At 35.2% G+C, this 21,424-nt stretch overlaps 1 protein-coding gene across 1 annotated transcript in view; it reads right to left on the bottom strand.

The window, feature by feature from the left end:
- Nucleotides 1-21,424, bottom strand: part of AK9 (adenylate kinase 9) — a 56,523-nt gene that overhangs the window by 11,315 nt on the left and 23,784 nt on the right. The window contains 11 exon segments of the mRNA XM_066180306.1: nt 91-304; nt 2,978-3,196; nt 4,080-4,290; nt 5,098-5,162; nt 6,348-6,570; nt 7,891-8,009; nt 11,572-11,703; nt 11,706-11,831; nt 12,403-12,615; nt 13,558-13,712; nt 14,673-14,884. Of these exon segments, the coding sequence (XP_066036403.1) occupies nt 91-304; nt 2,978-3,196; nt 4,080-4,290; nt 5,098-5,162; nt 6,348-6,570; nt 7,891-8,009; nt 11,572-11,703; nt 11,706-11,831; nt 12,403-12,615; nt 13,558-13,712; nt 14,673-14,884 (1,889 nt within the window).

Raw genomic sequence — 21,424 nt, 5'->3', positions numbered from 1 at the left:
ATATTAATGGTTTATGATTTCTTAATAACAGTAAGGACAGATACAGCTTGAGTCACTAAAAATGATTTTTTAATAGATAACTGCTCATACCTGTCGTCTGTCCAGATTTTGGAAGTCCCACAAATGCAATCTTTACTGGCATAGATAGCTTAGGTTTTGGCTGACAAACATATTTGATGGGATTTGTCATAAATGTTTCTCTATTTTCTTTACTTGAAAAGAAATAAATATATTGTCGATGGATTTCTGGAAAGACTGTGCTTCCCTGCCTTTGCTGTGGCTTGATCACATCTCCTTGGCTTAACTGTATAACATACAAAATGAGAATCAGTTAATTAGGTTGGACAAAGCCTCTTCTTCCTCCATCCCAGAGAAGTGGCTGTATAGGAAGGTAGAGGAGTACCAGCCGTATGAGACAAACCATCAACGCATTCTGAAATTCACACAGATTTTGCTCAAATCTGAGAAACTTCCATGCCTACACTTCTTGTTAAAAAGATGAAATAAACATTGAAGACAGAAAGAATACTTGCTATTTCCAGTAGGTGGTACCGTAACACTTTATGTCTGTCAAGATAGTGTAGTCAGAGAAGATTACCATAACAGTTTTTTGAATTTTCAAGCAACAAAGAGCATAATTTTATTCCTCAGTGAATTAGACTCACCTGCTTGTCTGCCAGTAGAAAATACACTGAGAATATTGTATTCACCAGAAGCGATATACAAATGAAGAAGACGTAAAAAGATATCAATACTTACATTATAGTCAAGTGAAAAGCCACAAGAAGATAAACTGAAAAAGTTCTTGGAAAAATATATGCACTGCTGATGAGATCTTTTCAAACACATCAGACAGCCCACTAAAAATTCTGCAGTATTGATGGATCATTGACATGTAAGAGATGCAATTGGCAGGAATAGTCATTGAAGTAATGCCGGATTAATTCCTTGCACTACTCTTCTCTATGGAAAAACTTAGTCATGTCCCTGTTGCAGCCCTTCTTTGAAGAACTGTCTTAAAGCGTCAATAAAAGATGCTTTAAAACAACATGTAGAAAAACAATATGTAGAAAAATTGCCCAGACCAGATGGCACCCACCTTAACATTCTAGAGGGACTCAGAAATGTCATTCTGAGTAAGGTGTAACATTGACCTTCCTTCAACAAAAGAAGGAAGGGGGAGAAAATTACCATTTTAAATTTTTTTTTTTTCCTCCAGCATAGAACCTGGCAAAAATAATCCAGTAAATCCGACTCTGTATTGAGCAAACTGAAATACATTAAGGAAAAAACTCCAGTACTTACATGCATACATATCAAATAATGGGGAAGAGCCAACTCAGCTTCTTGTCCAGAAAAATCCTACCTCACAAATCTTTTACTATTCTTTGAAGGAGTGAGTAAGGTTGGTCTGATTATTACAGCTAGAGATGGGGCTGTTTTACTGTGTGGCATTGTCCTGCCAGACTCTTCTCATATCCTTAGATTCCTATTCCTGCATCAAGTCATTTCAGGGTGCTTGCCCTCAATTTATGGGATTTCATTATCTGCTCTACTACATATCTGCTTCCATTCCTCACTCAGCTCATAATGTTTATTCTCCGCTTATCCATCAGTTGCGTAACTACTTCCCCTCCCCCCCAGATTTAATCTCAAAGTAACTGGCATATACTCAATCTGCATTTATACCCCAAAACTTCCAGTCTGTAATCAATTTTATAATTTCTGTTATTATCCTAAAATGTCCTGAAAATGATCCTATTTCCCTTTCAATTTTATCAGCTTGTACATTTTCACTATCAGCACACCACTCTTATTTTATCCAATAGCTTCCTATGACTTCTTTCTTCTAACTGAATTGTACTTTTTGGTTGGTAAAAACACTGTATAGAACAAAGGAATGAAATGAGAAATGGAATACAAATATGTGAAATCTGATCGAATGAAGTGCAAGGACTAGGGTGTAGAGACTAATTGCAATTAAAGACATAAACTGTGGTTCCGTAGTTGGAAATGACATAAGTGTAGACATATCTACTTCTATTAGTATGTACCAAGATGCCAATTAGATTAGATGCCAATTGATGCAGCCATGAGAAAGAATGAAGACTCTGATCCTAAGGCTAAAGAGAGACAAATGTGATCTGGAACAGGTGAAAACCCAACATGATGCTATACAAAATGGAATAAAATTATTTGATTAATTGGCATAGTACAATGAAGGCCAAAGTATGTTTCCTTCAGGGCTTTTGTGCTTTCTATATATTGTTCACTGGACTTTTTTTTCAATGAATCTTTTAAATTTTTATTTACTCATAATCCAATCTGCTTTTATATCTAGCATTAAACCAAAAGAATTACCTGTGAACATTTCATTTCCTACCTTGGGGATAGCGATGAGTACTTTCTGACCTTTTATCAGCTCTCCAGATCTCTAGTAAAATACCATGGAAATAGATCTGTTGCTCTTCAAAAATTTTAAATTTTGACAAGAAAAAATTATGGCTAATGAATTAAGTACATCTAACATTTTTTTGCCACTAGTAGGTTTGGCGGGTAGTTGTGTGTGTGGCTTCTTACAAATTCATATTCCAAATCCTTTCTGTTTGTTCTCACTACTATTGGAAGGTTTCAAGACCTTCTCTGTTGTCCTTTGTTTTGTGCATCATTAAGAGTTAGGCATTTCTTTCTGATTCAGTGTCACTTTAATCACGTTATCAATGACGGTGTAAGAAATTTTCCTAAATGCCTCTCAGTCTTAAATTGGCAGCAGCACTGAAAAGACCAACACCTTTTATTATTAATGCTTGCTGTATTTTTTGTATATTCAGTGGTGTAATTTGGATTCATTAATGTAGTTTTCATTGAATATTTCTGATATTAGTTGCTACTGTCTGATAACATCTTGTTACGAGAAATACATTTTTAAAAAGTGTCAACTCTTGAAAAACATTCTTCAGCCATTTAAGAACATTACCTTGATTGGATCCCACTGACCAAAAGAACTTAGTAATTTATATGAGAAAAATAGCATCTTCTGTGCAAGTGGCAAACTTATTGGGTAACATTTCTCAAAAATGCTCCTGCGGTTTTTCACCAGAGATTTCAGCTTGCTGTAAATTTGGTAGCACACGATGCGAGGCCTCCGTCCTCCATTGATCTCAACTGGTGGTATTAATAACTTTTCAAGTTCTTCCTGATTATGAAAACATAATGAAATATCAGAATCATAAATGCAATCAGGTTTTTAATGAAGACTGATGGCAAGATTTTCTGTGAACTATCAAGGATTTCCTAAGCATGTCAACATAAATCAGCAAAGTGTGATGGGAATTGGTCTTTCTGCCCACTGAAGTTTAAACTTCTATATTAGGTGTCACGTTGCTACAATACTGTATTATTGTCTGGTTTTGTAAACCTTCTCCCTGGTCAGTGGCTAGAGCTTCTTCTAAATCATGATAAGTTTCTTTCTGAAGTGAGATACTTAGTAGATAATAAACAAATGTTACCAATCCACCTATTGCCTTAGATGTGGCATTAGCCATGCAGACATTTGGTGTTAGATGAGGTTACCTTACCATAGGCAATTGCACTGATTTCAAGAAAATTATATCACTAGGTGCGGGAATGGTGCCAAACACCTGGCATCTTAATCAAGATTAGATTTGGATTTTTCTTTACATTTGGTTTCACCACCAACAACTAGGAACTGTATTAAAAAAATAGAGCTGGCTAGTAAGAATTTTGCATCAAAAATTATTTTGAAATACTGTTCATCCATTCACAACTATCTAGGGTGGTTGCCTTTGTCAACTGACCTATCAAACACGAAATGACACCAAGACTGGATAGATCTACCCAAAAGCTTCCTTTTTTTTTTCCTCTACTATATTAGTCATAGTAATTGTATACCTTTAAAGTCTATACCTTCTCAGTACAGTCTTCATCTTGTTCACATTCTTAGATAATGAGTACAGCAGCATGGTTATTTAGGCACTATAATGTTTAAATGTGAAAAATACGGAAATTCTTCTTCATGTGATCCTATAATTTAACAAAATAAGCAGTGGTATCAGTACCTGCAGACTTTGTAATATTTCTACTTCTGATTCAAACGTCTCTAAAATTTCATTTTGCATGCACTCAACAGCATCTTCTTCAGTTTCTTCTTCTGGTTCTTCCTCTTCTTCTTCTGCAAACTCTTCTGCAAGTATAGCTTCAATATCTTCATTCTCCTCCTCTTTCTCCTCCTCCTCAGCAGCTTCATCATTTCCCCCTATTTGCTAAAGCCTATAAACACAAAATATTTTGTTGTTTCATGTCTATGATACAGATATTTTGAAGGAACATACGGTATTCTTGTCTCTTTTTAAATTAAAAAAGCCATTAGCTCAACAAAACCTCATTTTGGGATATCCTTTATCATATGCAAAAGTCTTTTAAATTCTAGAATCTTATTTCAGAAGAAAATACAGCAGTACTGCATAGTGCATACAGTGAAGCATCATACCAGTTCCAAGAGTACTTTAAAAACCTGAAGAGCTGCACTGCAGTTTTGGTAAGAGGAGTGTTTTTTCATACATGGTATTGTAGTCTGATGGGACTTTGTTGTAAACAATTGTGTTTGATGAAAGCATAGCTGACAGAATATCATGAGCAGTCAAGTAGTACATGAATGCATTTATAAATAATATTATGTAATTGACTTTGGGCAGAAATCCTTGTATAGTCCTATTCTGGATTAACCATGGATTTGAGAGTGTACTGAAAGGCACATGCTTAATTTCAATTACTGGGGCTACTCTTATGCTTTACACATTAGATACATTAAACACATTCATAAGTATTTTCCTGAATTGAAGCACATATGGAGAATTCTTTTTAAATAGTTTTTAGTCTTCATGAATCCATAGTTTCTAAAGCAATTCAAACACAATATAAAATTACTTTTGAAAGTCAGAAATAATTTCTTGCAGTCTACCATAATTTTACTGTTCTACATTGTCCTGAAGTCTGTGAGTAAAAGCTCTAGAAATTTCTGTGGTATGAATGCAAACACTTCTATTTAAAAACTGTCTTATTAGGTTGTTTTCTTACCTCCTGCTTTTTTTTTTTTGTCGCTCTGCTAAAAGTTCTTCCCTTCTTCTGGCAATCTTCTCATTCTATTAGTGAAAAGAAGATGTAAAAGACTGATGATACTTCCTAATAAAAGCTTCCCTCTGAAAATTGATAATGTAATAATAAACACTCTTCTTTCCACCTTAAAATTCTATTCCAGGTGGTTCTAATGTTAAAAACACTACCTAGAGTTTGAAATGTTGCAGACCAGATATACCTCTCTACTAGGCAAACATGTAAGTATATTTTAGAAAAAACTAATTTGGCAATTTCTGAGATTAATATTAGAGGGAAAAAAAAGACTGTGATTCTTATCACACTGAAAATATACTAATAGGTTTATTGGTAAAGTACAGAGTTTCTAAATTTATAGGTGGTTTCTGCCATTTGGCAAAGGGGTAACTGGGTATGATAGTAAATGTGTGGTGTTCCTTTTGACTGCTTAGGGATATTAATGGTATTGTATGAGTCTTGTCCCAAATTTAGTTGTCCTAACTTCCTAGGTATCAACTGCTCCGTAGTAATTAGGCTCAGACCTTTTCTCATATTACATATGAAGTACTTTATCTTACTTTTATAGAAACTGAGGAACCTTGAATATATTACATGTGCTAACTGTAAATGTCTGCATGGAGGCTTCAGGTTACCTCAACCAATTTGTAACCTGTTTAACAGCAGGCACAGCTTCATTTGAATGGGACACAGAGCAGCTGCAACAGCACTGAGAATGTGGCTTAGAGTTACTATATTCCTGTGCAGAGTATCAGAGCTGGGAACACATACACACTCCCCATATGGTAGTGAAGTCAGCCTATGGGAGATGCTGATCAACTCAACAGCACATGCTCAAGGAATCTGGGATGCAACAATACTACAGTACATGAACTGTCTATTTGATTTTTTTATCACCATATTCCCTCCCTCCAGTGACTTGCCTTTTTTCCCAGACTTTCCAGGACTGCCATTTATCTGGCAACATAGCTACTTTTGGGCTGCAAAATGCCCAAACTCCTGCATGCATTAATTGCATAGAAGAGGAAAGCAGCCCTAAATTATTTTTGTTCCTATGGTAACCCTGGGAATGCTATGAGTGTGTAGGACTGTGTCTCCTGGCTCCAATATCTGTTACTCGTGCGCTCTTCACAGCTTTGGGAGTTTCAGAATCTGTGTTCAGACCTCTCCTGTAGAAACAAGGACAACAACAAAATGGTGTAGGGCTGAAAACTCACCCTTTTTTTTGCTTTTAGTTCCTTCAGCTTTTTTTTATATTCCTTTTTTTTTTTACACCGTCTGTCTTTCCATTTTTGCAGATGTGGAGGGAAAAGATGGTTAAGGATGTCATCTTCTTCTACTTGAATATAAACGACAACATCAGGACAGAGTCCTTGTTCTGACAAATAGCTGGCTTCACCTGAAGTACGAGGGAAGCCATCCAGTATAAAGCCTGTGGACCTAATGGGAAAATAAGGCATTTACCATTACGCACTGTAGTTTATAGTGCAACGCAGTGAACGTGTAATTAGTTTGAAAAAAACCTCACACCACAAACCTTCCCATATTAAATGCATATGTGTAGTGGTTTCACATTTGCAAACATAAAGTTTAGTTCCTCTTTAGCTAAAAACCAAACTGTGTTAACCCATGAGAATATTTTAGGAGTAAAATTTAAAAAATACTTTCAGCTAGTATCTTTTGACAATGTAAAACTGCTATTTTTCTGTGTACTTTAATTAGTGTACTTACAAATTAATTTCTTCTGAGGTTTTAATTTGCAGTGCTTAAATATTTTAAAGGAACTTTAAAAAACCAAAGCTAATTGTGTCCTCAGACTTGCTTGTGTGACTCTAAAAACAATACTTCTTAGGCACTGGTCTCAAAAAATAGAAGGTGCCCCAAACACTTTTCTGGTCACAACTCTCAAAGAAAGCTTGTGCCCAAAAATTTATGTTTCTTCTGTAGTATAGGATGAAAAATTTGCCACTCAGCACAACATACATTTCTCTTCCTGCAAATGTTAAAAACAAGTCAGTTAGACCTGGAAAGCTTCAAGGCTCATTGGAGCTCTTACAATTTTGAATTAGATGAGTAGTTATGTAACGATGAATGTTGTGTTAATAAGAAGCTAATATTTATATCTATTACTTTAGACTTTAATAGGGTACACTGTAAAATTGCAGAAAACCAAAGAAGCTAGAAGAAGTGGAAGGAAGAACAGGTAGCCCTGGATGCTGTGGGGAAGAAGCGTACAACAGAGTATATTTTAGTAGTGCAATGTATTGTGATGTGATATAATACAATAGAATTTAATCTAGCACAGTATAATATTACAACATTATACATAATGCTGGGTAATTTTTTGTCTTGGTGCATTCTTTTTTTCCTAGAACTGATCTTCCTGTTTCTACACTGTGTAGAGAACCATTGTCCCCAGTCTGTAGTCAGGACAAAAATCATATAAAAATATAAAAGGTTTGGTTTTGTATCTATCCTGCAAGCCCATGAAAGCTCCCCAGCTATTTAGGATATTTAATCCAATTCAGGTGTGCCAGGTACTTTTGTCCAATCCTGTGTGCAGCATATGAAACATGATATTACTGTCAAAATATCAATTAAAATAGTAAAACAAAACCAAGACTGACAGGTAAGTCATAACTCATAAAAAGTTCAAGAGTCTTGAAATAATCTCTGCCACAGTTATTTACAATTGTAGACACAATGGATGATATACTTCCTAAAATTAATTAAAGAAAGAGAGAATCTAATTACAGTTACCGGAATGGCTCTTTCTTCCACCAGTCAGGAACTATCTTATCAAGGACTTCTGGAGGTAGTTCCGTATTATCCATTAGATTTGCTTTGATTGCCTCTTCCTCATCAGTTAATTTCACTTCCTTTATGTAAAGAAAATCCACCAAAAATGAAAAAAAACCCCAAACAAACAAAGCCACAAACAAACAAAACCACAAACAAACAAAAAACCCAACAAAAAAACCCAACAAACCCCCAAATCAACTAACCAAAACCAGAAAGAAGTATCTACTTGATATGTTTATTGTTTTCAGCTAAATAGGATACTGTCTTCATTTGACTTAAATCAGCAGAAACGAACTTATTTGCCACATTGCATCGTACCACATTATATGTTTTAGGCAATTCCCTAAAATTAGGGCAATTGCTGCTATATGAATTTTAATGAAACCTAAAATCAAGAACAACTGTTAAGTATTTAATTATACATATGCTCAATTCAGAGGAATAGAAAATGAAATGAGCAGAGTTTCTCCTAATTGCCTACATGCAGTTTTCCACTTGGCTATACATGTTCCCGTGCTGGAAGACTACCTGCACTTCATCAGAATGTTTTTTCACTTTTTGAAAGGAACTATTATATTTGGATGGATTCCAAAAAAATATGTTGAAGAAGGATATGTAAGGTTGTGGCATATAGGCAGAAGAACAGATACTAGACAGCATTGTTCTATACAACAGTGGTAATATTAATGACTAGTCAAATACCAAATCAAACTACTCAATTCTTGTGGAAAACTGTTGGGTTTTTCCAGAATATGTAACTCTGTGAGATTGATATGGTTGGAGATGCACTTCTCACAGAATGGCTCCCTGACACAGACAGTGGTAAAAAAAACCAAAATGACGATATACATTAGTGATTCTGGATTAGTTTATTCATAAATTTAGATAATTCATTTATCAAAACACGTGTCAGAATCAAAACATGTCTGATATCAAAAGGACATATCTGAATAAGAATTCCTATGCCTGACATCTGATAATGTAGCCAAAAGAACTTGAGGACATGCTGGAAGTTGCAGGTCTAATGTAGTGTGTATGAGTAATATTTTCTCTAGCACCTGACACAGTATATATGTTAAAAGATGCAACACAGAGCCATCTTGAAAGAAATATGTGAAGTGGGAGGAAATAGTAAAACACATATAAAAATGTATCACTGACATTACCACTGCTTAAGAGAGGTAGGAATGGCGTTTGTACCTGATAAAAGAAAAGAAGCATGAGATGTATATTCCAGGTAGAAAAAAGAGAACACCCCACAGAGTGATTTGAAGGACAAGGCTGCCCCCCAGACCTGTCAATGATGTGGTGCTAGAACAACCAGGATGATATCTTTTTGCTGAACTTTCTAGATTGCATGGTATATTTTTGTTTGCCTTTAGTGGTTTTGCTTTGAATATTACAGCTGACCTTAAGCTTTGATAGATAATCTTCTACTGTCTTGTGCCAAAGTGAAAGAGAATGATACAAAAGAATTTAATGAAATTTTGCAGAGGTGGTGGATCAGTGAAAAATAGGATGGTAAGACAGTCCAGTGGTATTCATATTCAGAGAAATGCCTGGGAACTCTACAGCCTTGGAAATTATCCTCTAGAGTTTTGTGCAGGGACCAATGAATGGGGTTCTAAACTGAACTGAAATTGTATGAGCTGTGCTGAGGTCATGCCATCAGATGAAGCACTTCACAAGAAGTATGAGAAAAAAATACTGATGTAGAATATTGTTTCCCAGCAAATACAAAGATGACAAGAGAAAAATCCTAACAGAAATACCTTGGTGTAAGACATGTATTGATGCCAAAAAAATAACATTGAGTGAGAGCCAGCTCATAACTCATAACCATGAGTGTCAGGAACATTTGCCATATTTTCAGCTGTGATAACCAAGTTGTAAACTGACTTCTCAAAAGAATTCCCTCTTCCATTTTCATGAAAACCTGGATTTTTGTTCTGACATCCATGATTTTGATCTGTTTTCCATCAGTGTTGAAGCATTTGCTTCCAGCATTTCCTGTTCTTGTATTATTTCATCAGAACACTACCTTTCCAGTTATCAGTGACCTGCTCTACTTCTCAGGATAGTAGTGGTCTTGAATGTACCTTTGGCAGCTCTGTCTGCACCTGCAAGTGCATCCCATTGACCTATATGTGTCCAGTTTACATAAATGATCCCAAATTTGATCATATTCTGGTTTTGAGCAGTCCCATTTTCTACCCAGGCTCTCCTATTAGACACAGAGCCCTCTAGGCCAAAGATTAGACTGTACTTGCAAAGACCATGTTTCAGTGTTAGACTCTAATTTTCTAGATCTTTTACTGCTGTTGTACTGCAGAAGTTCTTGCAACCCTTCAGATTCCTCACTGGTTTCCACTTCCACTGAGTGCTCATCTTCCTAATGCTGTGCCTGAGTGTTGTTTCTGTATGCCTTCTGCTTTGTAGCCTGCTGCCTCTCCTGCATGCTTCCTTAAATCCTGCAGTAGGAAGTGTTTGAAGATCTTTGATGATGAGTAACTTGAGGGAACTTGGCAGATAGCAGGAGGACGCACTAAAAAAAAAAAAAAGGCTCTTAAAATGTGATGCAGAAACACATTTCTTCCTGAACCTTTGAGTGTTGGATAAATCCTTATTCCTGTTGTGTGAGAGATAGATTTTCAATTTTTTACTACACATTTTTGGAAGATTCATATGTTCTGTACCTGTGTTGAGACTTCTACACATAATGAATGGCTTTTATCATATCCATTGCTATCTAAAGAAATCATTTACATTAAAACTTTGTGGATTTTTGTTTCTCTCCCAACAGATCACTGCCTAATAAAAGAAAAAACTCTCCCCAATAAGCCTTTTTGTAAAAGTTTCTTCTTCAGAGAAATTGCATCCTGTAAGAGATAGGGTTTAGAATGTATACTGATAAGGATTTTAAGCCAGTAGTCAATCTGATTAAGAAAAAGAACAAATTTACTGAAAATTATAATTCATTAATTATTCTACCAGTATTGTGAAACAGTTGAAACATTGAAATAGTTTTTTTTACCTGAGCTACAAGGCATATTTTATGGTACCCAAGAGTTGTTTTATTTTTGTGGTTTGAAACTGCTGCCAATAGGCAAAGAAATACTAAAATCCAGGTTAAGAAACCTATTGCATTAAAAAAATACTACCTTACCCTGTTACTAATGCTCAATGTTTCTGATTTTTTATGAAGTATGATCACACCAAAGGGCTGGTAGACGCATTCTATCCTTTTGCTCCAAGAGAGTGCAAAGAGCACACCAGGGGAACAATTTTAAAGTCCTGTGCAATTGGAACACACACACTTGACTGAATCTGCATATTATAAACCCTTAAAGGAAACCATGCCTTCCCATTATTATTCTGACCTTGACCTTTTTTTCCCCTCAGTTGGTCTTCCATTGGCCATTTAGCATCTATCTCTACTGTTTGGACAAAACCTGTATATAGATCTTGAAAATATTTTGAAGAATGTTTGTGATACTTACAAGAAAATGTTGTCAAGAACAATTATTTCCAAATTTTATCAAATATTTAACATAATTTAAAAGTTTTTACAATTTTGTAAGCAATTCCTATTCTGAAAATAGTTATTTTGTGTATGGATGTATAAAAGATTATTATTACCTGCTTTTTGCTTTTTGCTGTTTCAGTTTTAGTCATGGTCTGAGAGAACTCTTCCAGTTCCTCTGGTATTTTATCATCATCTTCATGATCTTCATCAAAAGAGGGTCCAACTTTCCTTTTAGTTTTGGGTAAAAAATCAATTCCTGCAGATATTCTTCAAATTGACTATGGAAAATGCCTAATTTGTCTGCTATCTGTCGTGCACAAGTAGTTTTACCTGCTCCATGAATCCCAAGTAAACACACCCGTAAAGGAGGAGCCTATAGGGAAAAAATGGAATATTCTGTAACATTTTGGAATGTACAGTGCACCCACCCCCTACTGTTTTTCACTTCAAAAATATAATTATAAAAATTCCATCAAAAACAGTCACATAATTTTGTATTTCAATTTTTCCAGACTTTATACTGCTGTTCGAACTAAACTACCTGCTCTCTGGAAACACCAAATATACTACCCTACTATCAACAGGTAAAAATGAAACTTCATTAGACAGTTCTGGTGAATTCTCCATTCTTTTACCCTTTTTCAAGTCAGAAAAAAACCACAGAACCCCCAATGTGTCATTTGTTAAACATATTTTGAGATTATTGTAAGCCTTTATAATCTTCCTCTCTTTTCCACTCTATTTGCATCATTAATTCAATGTGTTATTTAAATTTACATTACAAAATCACTAGGGAAGCCATGTGTTTTATTTGCTTCAAGGACTTGCCTAATATATTGTTACCTAGGAAAAAAATCAGCAATAATAAACAAATCTAAATGGGAATGGAAAATAGTTATTTTAATCTTCTATTTTCTCCATGAAATAGTTTTTAAAATTCTCACTTGTAGTGGTTCACTGTGAGCCACATACTCCTCAGGGTTCTTCAAAAATTTATCTCTGTACTCAGAAGTTGAAAAGTAATAAATCTTTTCTTTATATTTAGCTGCATGTTCCTGGAGTCCAGGGTAGAGGACAAAGTTCCCTTTCAGACTGACTGGACAAAAGTGTTTTGTGTCTCCCATGAGCCTTTTCTTTTGCATAATTGCTTCTTCATCCTGAAAATATGAAAATTTTAAAGAACTCTTAGAATTCAGGAGTTTACTTAGATTAAGTAGATCAGATTAAATAAAGCCAAATACATTAACTGAGGATTGAATGAGGATGGTATTCTCCAAACAGTTTGTTTGCTGAAAATAAGTCTATGATATACGCACTTTTTAGATTCTGAGTCAGAAAAGAAACTGTCCAAGAGAATTACTGAGAAAAGAATTAAATTTGAAATATCTCTAATATCATAGTTGGCCATTGAGGACCAAAATTAGGGTAGAAGTATCTATGATAAAATCTTTTCCTACTCTGTTCTTGAAACTGATTTTCCGTTTAAATGTAGATCTCTTCAGAAAATACTGAGAGCTGGTGTTATGAAGTCAGATTACTTATCCAGTAAAGTCAATTTCTAAAATATCTATTCAATACTGTTCTAGTACAGTCTATGAATATCCTGTACTGTTGAATTTGGGGATGGGAATCTTCCAATCAGTATAAGATGAATATAGAAGGGGAAAGCTAGACCTCTAATTTCATTAACGTGGGTATTTGAAAATTATCGGTAGTTGAAATGGAAGAGGACTCTGCATCTTCTGATGTATACATGATGGCTCATGGAATCATTGTTACCAACAGAAATCAAAGTTCACATTTGTTTCTTTAATAAAACTGCTCCTTGCCATCTGGCAACAAACACTAGGTTCAGTCATTCTCTCTATTATCATGGGGGTATTTGAGCTTCTTGCTGTAGTAAAACTACTCTTGGCCACAACATAGAATTGTAGTCAAAGTGTTCTTGAAGTACATGCTAATATTTATTCTGTAAGATGGCTTCAACTGGATCAAACAAAATAAGGGCCAAGCAAAATCTGAGTTCCCTGAGGTTATGTTCAAACTGAAAATAAAGGAGTTATAATAAAAGCATAAAGAGATAAAGCTGACATGCTTACTTCTTCCTCTTTGTCCCCTTTTTCCCCTTCCTCTTCTTCACCTTCCTCTTCCTCTTTCTCTTCCTCTCCCTCATTTTCCTCTTCAGCAGCCAGATCTTGTGCTTCCTCCTCTAAGTCTTCAACAGATAATTCCCAGTCATAATATTTAAGAGGTTCTGAAAAGGTTAGTTATCCTTTTTTCTGTTTCAATAGTTATCCTTTGGCTATACCAGAATATATTCTCTTTGTCCATAAAACTAAGCACATACACAGAAGAAAATAATGCCAACTGTATCTTGCATTTTTTCTACTCACAGAACAAAATGTTCTCCCTATATGTGGAAATTAGTATATTGCCTTCTCCCAAAATGGAAATTCTACAGGTTGTTTTTGGTTGAAGTAAATTGGTATTTTCAGTGGGAACTTGTATTACAAAAGTATTACACAAACATATGCAGATAGTACCATTACTGTCTGCAACAGGTTTGTTTTTTTTTTTTCCTGTTACTTGTTGGGAAGAATCATAACTCAAATTTTAGTTTATTTTAGAGCCAGCACAATAGATGTTTTGCTTAACCAACACTTGATTTGTAGTGAAAATAGGAAAACAAAGTATTATTTATCCAATGCTCAAAATTCTACAAGACCACACAAACAAAGAAATGTAATTTGCTAAAGAAATATTAATTTTAAAAAATTAATGTAAAATTCAGTTTTGAAATACAGGTGGTTAGGTTAGATTATTACACACCCTGAAAGTCTCACTAACCCAATGAATATTGTACACTAGTGAACCTTCGCTATCTGTCCATTTCTCAAACCAGTATCCTGGCATGCACAGATAGAAAAAGTAACTGTGGAAATGTGTTTTCAGAACGTTTAGGGAGCTATTATGCTCTTATTTGCACAGCCAGATTTTATATGTATGTTTCAAATATATACATTTTCCTCACTCTTAGATGTCTGAAAGGCTGCTATTGTGCTTTTCAGCTGACCCAGAGAACACAGTCTGACCCTCTTCATATTAGCAATATTAGCAAACTGAGTATAACCTACTCTCTATATGCTCGTCACATGAGCTATCCAAAATTCCTTTTGATAGTTTAAGTGCCAATCACATAAACAGCATTACTTACTTTCCATAACCAGCACAGTTTGATTAAGCAGACTTTCTGGTGTTTGCTCAGCAATCTCTAAAACGACGACCTGAACTGCAGATGACTTCTTGATTTCTGATGCCACTTCTTTCCAATCACTCATGAAAAGATCAATCTTTGTTTTAATTGTTTCCATTTCTTCTGTATCTGGAAAACCATCCTCTGCAAACTCAGGTTGCATGATTTCTGAAAATTAAATCATGTAAAATAGGTAATGCTCCTCTAAAATGTTTGACATTTAAAAACTATCATTATGCTTTAGGACTATTTTTATATTGCTCAAATATGGTGGCATACTTTTTAATGCTCCTTCCTCCCCATAATTATGAATTATTATATTACTAGTTTACAAAGACATTTTGTCTTTGTATTTGTATTTTGTCTTTGTATTTTTTCATTTGTCTTTGCATGACATTTTGTCTTTAGTTACGTTGATACTCTATACACTGAGGCTTCTCCAGGAATATAAATGAGGTCAAATTGCTGAACTATATTTGCATATGGTTATTTAAATCAGCACTGAAAATAAATATGACTGTTTCTGCAAAGAAATATAATACAGAATACATTAGTCTAAAAATTATGATTTAATGATGAACAGCTTTTGACAGACTCTCCACATAGTCATGCCTCATGCCAATATAGGAAAATTTTGAATGAACAAATAGATGAAAATAAAGTAAAAAAAATCTCATCATGACTTCCCTCTCTAAATAGTGGAACTGAGAAACTCTCACAAGAAATTATGGCTTTAATGAAGCCATGTCTGCATACAATCACTTGTTTAGTAATTAAGAGAGAGAGAATACTTTAATCTCTTATGAAACGTGCAGAAATTTGTAGTGTCTGTTGTTCAAGATCAGTCCAAGCTTGTTTCCTAACACTGTCTCAGGGAAAACTCACAGAATCTAGAGACTGAAAGGATACATTAATATAAATAAGAAAGTCACAGGTACTACACATTGTAAACATGACAAAACCATACCAAATGTGTTGTCATACTCTGTGAGCAAATAAACAAGGGTTTAGTTTCTTCCACCACAACTTCTTGCTGAAGAAGACAGATAGAATTAAGAACTTGATATTGACAGCTGATGTTGAATTTAAAACTTAATATTGACAACAGATATGGCATTTAAAACTTGATATTGACGCATCAAAAAAGGTTCCAATTATGAACTAGGTAGCGCTGCAATTACTATCCATTCATACATTGTTAGACCCTGAGAGTCCTGAGGTAGAGTCCTATCTCAGATAGAAGATGATACCCCAAGTGCCTCTATGACACCATAAAGACCTCGTTGCTGGCAGCAGCAATGTGGTGTTGTTGCTGCTGTTCCCATTCTCTGCACTCATAATTTTCAACTCTGACTATCTTTTCTTTCTTGTAATTTTCCTTTCATGTTCTGTTAATAAGTGATGTCAGCTAACAGATAGCAAAGCAATTGAGAGCAGCGACTTAAATGATCTGATGTTACATATTCAATTTGCTGGGACTTAAAGCATATGCTGTGGTTTTTTCTTGCCAGAAATGAAGATACAAGAAAAAATTTTATCAGGAAATGGAATGATTTTCTATATTGCCAAAATTTTCCCCTACTCTTGTTGTTCCTGTCTTGTCTAGTTTGTTCCTGTTCCTGTCTAGTTTGAAAGAGCAAGAACAGATTTTGACACAAGTAACAACATGCTCTGCCTATTCCAATGAATTTCTAATGATTTTTTTTCCATAAAAAGGAACATTACTACTGTTCTTCCTTATGTAACTTCCAACATGAACAAAGGAGGGGTATTACTGAAAATGACAGTCTTTTGTAATGCCTTGTACGTAAAAAACTTTGACTACTTTCTCAAAAATACAAAACCTCAAAATATTAAAACCCCAGTGCTTTATGGTCACTCTCTGGCATTAAGCAGGCCAATGCTCCCACTGTCAAATTGCAGCACTGCAACATTCATTTTGAGTTTGTCCCAGTCTGAAAAAAACAAACAAAAAAAAATCTGGTTTATGAAGGGTTAGATTGCCCTGTTACAATTTTTCTCATTAAGAAAACATATTTTCTCCCAGAACCAAGTATCTCTCAATCTCCTCTTGTGGACTGTTGAAGAAATCTGCAAATGACACATTTAATTGTCCAAAATAGAGCAAAAAGGCAAAAAGTGTATAATGTAGCTGGATTTCAGTGATTAGGCACCAGTATATTTGGCAGGAAATAGATCAGAACTTAATGGTCAGAGTGGAGATGCTGCCTAACTTTTGTGTCATATTCTACCAACTAAAGCACTGGCACCTCTAAGTGCCAATATCAGCTGGGATATGTGAGTGCCTTCAGAACAAGGAACACATCTAACACACCTTCTTTTGAAATCCCTTCATGACCCACTAAGGTTGGTTCCTTGCTAGTTTGCTACATGTGCTTATTTCTACAACCCTTTAGTCCATACATAAATCAGGCACTTCAGAGCTAGTATGGGAGTTTTCGGTACTGCAATGTCTACATCGGCTTAAGGGTTTATGTCACAATGTGTAGCCTCTCTAGAAATATGCTAAATTCCTAAATACTTAAGATGCTTTTAATAATTTTATTCTTCTATTTTTGAGGTTGAAACTTTTATTCTCTCAATACTGCCATTAACCTGAACTATAAACATGATTAACTGAGGTTTGAAGCAAGCTGGGCTCTCTAGAGCAATTCATGTGCTGGCTCAGGGACCTGAGGGCATCCCCAGGGCCTGGCTGTCCCCACCCAGCCCCTGGGGCTCCCCCCACCTGCCCACAGCCCAGGACCCCTTGTCAGCCTTAATACATCTCCACCCCTTAATACATCTCCACCCCTTTCTTTTTTTAGTTTTGAACAACAAAACTATTGGACTAACCTTCCTCTTATATGATTATTAATCTAAAAATAAATCAAAGTGCAAAAGGGCACATCATTAAGGAGAAACACCTTGCAGATTTCAAATAGTTTGGTCGTGAATTAGAAATAATGTTTTCCCTTGAAAAGGCTTACAAATATTTGCATTTTACTAAACTAGACATTCATTCCATATTTATCATTACATATACCCTGCAATGACATTTTTGCCTCTTGCCATGATTCTAAATAGGAACATAAATATACCTTTTAATGTACATTAAAAGATGTTGTGCAAATGGTACCACTGCATTATGTTGCATTGTGCAGTGATATATTCCAAATGAGACAGAGATTTAGCCAGGTAAAACCTGTTTAAATTTGGGCAGCTCTAATGCAATATGTAATGATGACTCCCTTAGGAACAGAGGTTTTAAGAAAAGAAGGAAAGGATACATTAATAACTGGGTTACACTAACTGCTGCTTGCACATGTTATCCCTGGCACAGTCACACTGCAGAAATCACATGTGCTGCCTTGTGAACCACAGCCCTATTCACAGCAGTAACACGTTGAAGATGGGATGAGGGCTGGCTGGATCTGGCTTTCAACAGATCATCTTACGGTCCAGCCCTTTAGAAACCTCTCAGTTCTCAGTAGGTCGTGACACTTTGGAAATATACAGGCAGAACAAGAGATTTAAATGAATATTTGGCATCATCTGAATCAGAATATTATTGAACATGGCAATGAATCCACTTCATAGAGTAGTTCCCAGGACCTTTAACTCAGATGCACTTACAAGTCATATTGCCTCTTTTGACAGGCCATATTTAGCAAAAGATGGACCAGCATGTGTTTTGCTACTTCAGGCACGTAATTTTTGCTACTTCAGACACGTTAGAAGTTTTTGTTGCTTAAGGAAACATATCCAGCAGCAATTATTTCATACTTATAGAGCTTGTAAATAGATTACCCAGGCATAAGTGAACTGGAGAAGCTTTCCCCTAGAAAGAGGGGAGAAGTAACAAAAGAAAAAAGGTTTATATTCCCAGTGAAAAGAGACAGACCAAAAATCAGACAACCCAAACCTCATCTGGTTTTGGTTCAGGTATTTGAACTTTATTATGACAAAAATGTTGCCTCCCTGACATTTAGTTTGTCTCAGGGACCAAGTAAGGCAGCTGTAACTTTGCCATTAGTTATAATAACAACACTGCTTGGAGAGGTTATTTATGGTGAGAAGATAATTTTTTAAAAATTAAAAACAGAGTCAAGAAAAATACATGAAAAGACAGCAATGGTTTAAAAATAAATTATATTAAAATGCAAACAACTTTCTCTCCGAGGAGGCGTCCTTCTACCTACCAGTACTGTTCTTAATTTAATTTCCTTATCACAGTGGTGATAGGAAACAATCTTCCCCAGCCTTAAATCCTGGGCTTTTATAGGGAAAGCCTACATGCCAATCTCTCATATTCTTTTGCTCTGCATCTTCTGTGCTTTTACTGAGCATAGTTACCATAGAGACAAACAATCCTTGAAGGCTTTCTGCCCCCACAATCTCTAAGTGAATTGTTGGGGAAAGGGAGCCTTTAATATCTTAGTATCTGTGACTTTTTCTTCCCTTGGTCCATATGCAACATCAAAAAAGATTAAAAGGTCCTTCTTTTCTCCCCATTGAAACACTGCCAGAGCTGACACAGACACACCAGAAGCCAGCATGTCTTCTTCATTAAAGCTTATACTATCAAAATAAACAGAAAGGCAAAATATATGATAACAGTGACACTTTCACTTCTTGGAACTGATCTGTATTTCATTATGAATGTATTTTCTGTTGTCTTTTCAAAACAGACTGTGGTTTGTTAATACAGACTTCTCATTTCTTACTTATAAATATAAACTGCCAAATAATCTTCACAAGTTACAGTGAAATCTACTCAATAGACAAACTTATATTGTATGTACTGATTTTTTTATTTGGAAAGACAACTTTGGTTGTCTTTCCAAATTATAAATTTGATTCTTTCTAATGCATAAAATACGTATATTTAACAACTTTCTATTAAAATAAAATGGTTTATATTTGATTTATTTCTGGTTTGTTCTTTAAAATAATCTAAAATTCCTAGTAGATAAAAGCTAAAATGTGTATTTTAAAAACTAAAGGAGACCATCTCCATTAAAGATGAGTTGCCCTCAAAATGTTTTTTGAGAGAAAGTTGTTACAAGATTTCACATATCTTTTCATTAGCTTATGATTCTGTTTCATTTACAAGACTGGTACTGGATAGGGTTAAGAAGGACAGATGGACAGACATCAAGTGAAGTAAATTAAGAGGATGTCCTTTCTCTTATTATGTTCAGAAAGTGAGAAGAGCTTTCAGAAAGACTGAGAGCTCTAATCATAGGCTTTTGTTCTTTGTTCTTCTGCAAAATATTGCATAGCTGTCCTCCACCAATATTCCTTTGTCTTTATTTATCTGAATGAGAGACTAGAAGAATTTAAGAACGGAAAGTATTTGGGATTTAATTAAGGAAGTTGTTCTTAACCTTTCTGATCTTCAAATTTTGAAATTTCTCTGCCCAAAATGCAGGGATTACAGATATTAAAATGCAATTATCACATCTGCATTATGAAGGATGCCAGAAAGAAGCTTTGAAGATCATGCAGCTTTGCTCAAAGACTGAACAAACTGTGAAGGTAGTATCACTAGAGCTTGCTTTGAAGTTTGCTGTACAAGTAATTTGCAAACTCTCATCTCCAGTTTAATAAACGGTCCTTGTCCAAACTCTCTCACTGAAAAGCCTCCAGTTAAAGGTAGAGGAAAGCACAAATCAGGATGCAAGTCAGTCAAGAAAAACAAAGGAAATATATTTGGAGGCTGTAGGACTGAGCACGCATCATCTGCCTGGTAAATGTTATAATTACAATTGATTCCAAAAGTATTTATCTTCAAACACTAAATAGGAAATGCAATAAACATGAACAGGTTGATTTTTTTTTCTGTTGTTGTTTCAAATATCTTACTGAATTTAACATGATGGTAAAAAATAAAAAAGCAAGAACATAGAATAAAAGCCTAAGCAGAAGGGTATTGATTCAACCCTCCACCACCTGTAATGAGAAAGGAGAACAATATTAAAGAGTTTGGATTCAATATTAAAGAGTTTAAGAACTAATACTGATTTTAACAGCTGTGAAAGCACAAGCATGAGAGGTGACTTCTGGAATTATCAGCCCAGCTACTGATTTATTCTTGCCAAGAACTTCTGCCTAAATAGCAAGAGCAGCAGAAGAGATATCAGTGAAGATGGGGTTGTACAAACACACCAGCCTGAGCTACTGAGGCCTAAGCACGTGTGCTCCAGTTAAGTTTGCAACAGAAAGGAAGTAATCTCTGGCAGAAATGTGGCAAGAAAAGCATATGCCAAGTATTACTTCAGGAAAATTGGAGTGAACCCACAGATCTGCTTGAAGCTGAGAACTCCTCTACAACAGCTGAAATATAGTCTCACAAATTGATATAGCTGTCTCCTAGTATAAATAGTCATACTCATGCAAAGGCTTCTGCAAAAATGCTTGAATAAATTAGAAATTCCTGAAAAAAAACCCCTCAGAATAATTGTGTCAAAGGACATGAAAAAAAATGTGTGAGGCTATAATTTTCAGCTAGACATTACAAGCAGGAGTTACCACATAAATTGATTTCTATATTTTTAGCAGACATTTCAGCACTGAACTTAGCTTCTTAACTCACTTAAATACATTTGTTAGATTTACGTGAAGTCTCTTTCTCCAGTTACTTTTACTCTCATTAAGACATATGCAAGTACCCTTTGTTCATTACTGGAACCATTTTTTTTTTTCCTTTT

Source organism: Chamaea fasciata, unplaced genomic scaffold (assembly GCF_029207755.1).
Source record: "Chamaea fasciata isolate MVZ Bird 193981 ecotype frontalis unplaced genomic scaffold, bChaFas1.0.hap1 SCAF_3, whole genome shotgun sequence".
NCBI lineage: Eukaryota > Metazoa > Chordata > Aves > Passeriformes > Sylviidae > Chamaea > Chamaea fasciata.
This window is presented reverse-complemented; position numbering and strand designations above follow the sequence as displayed.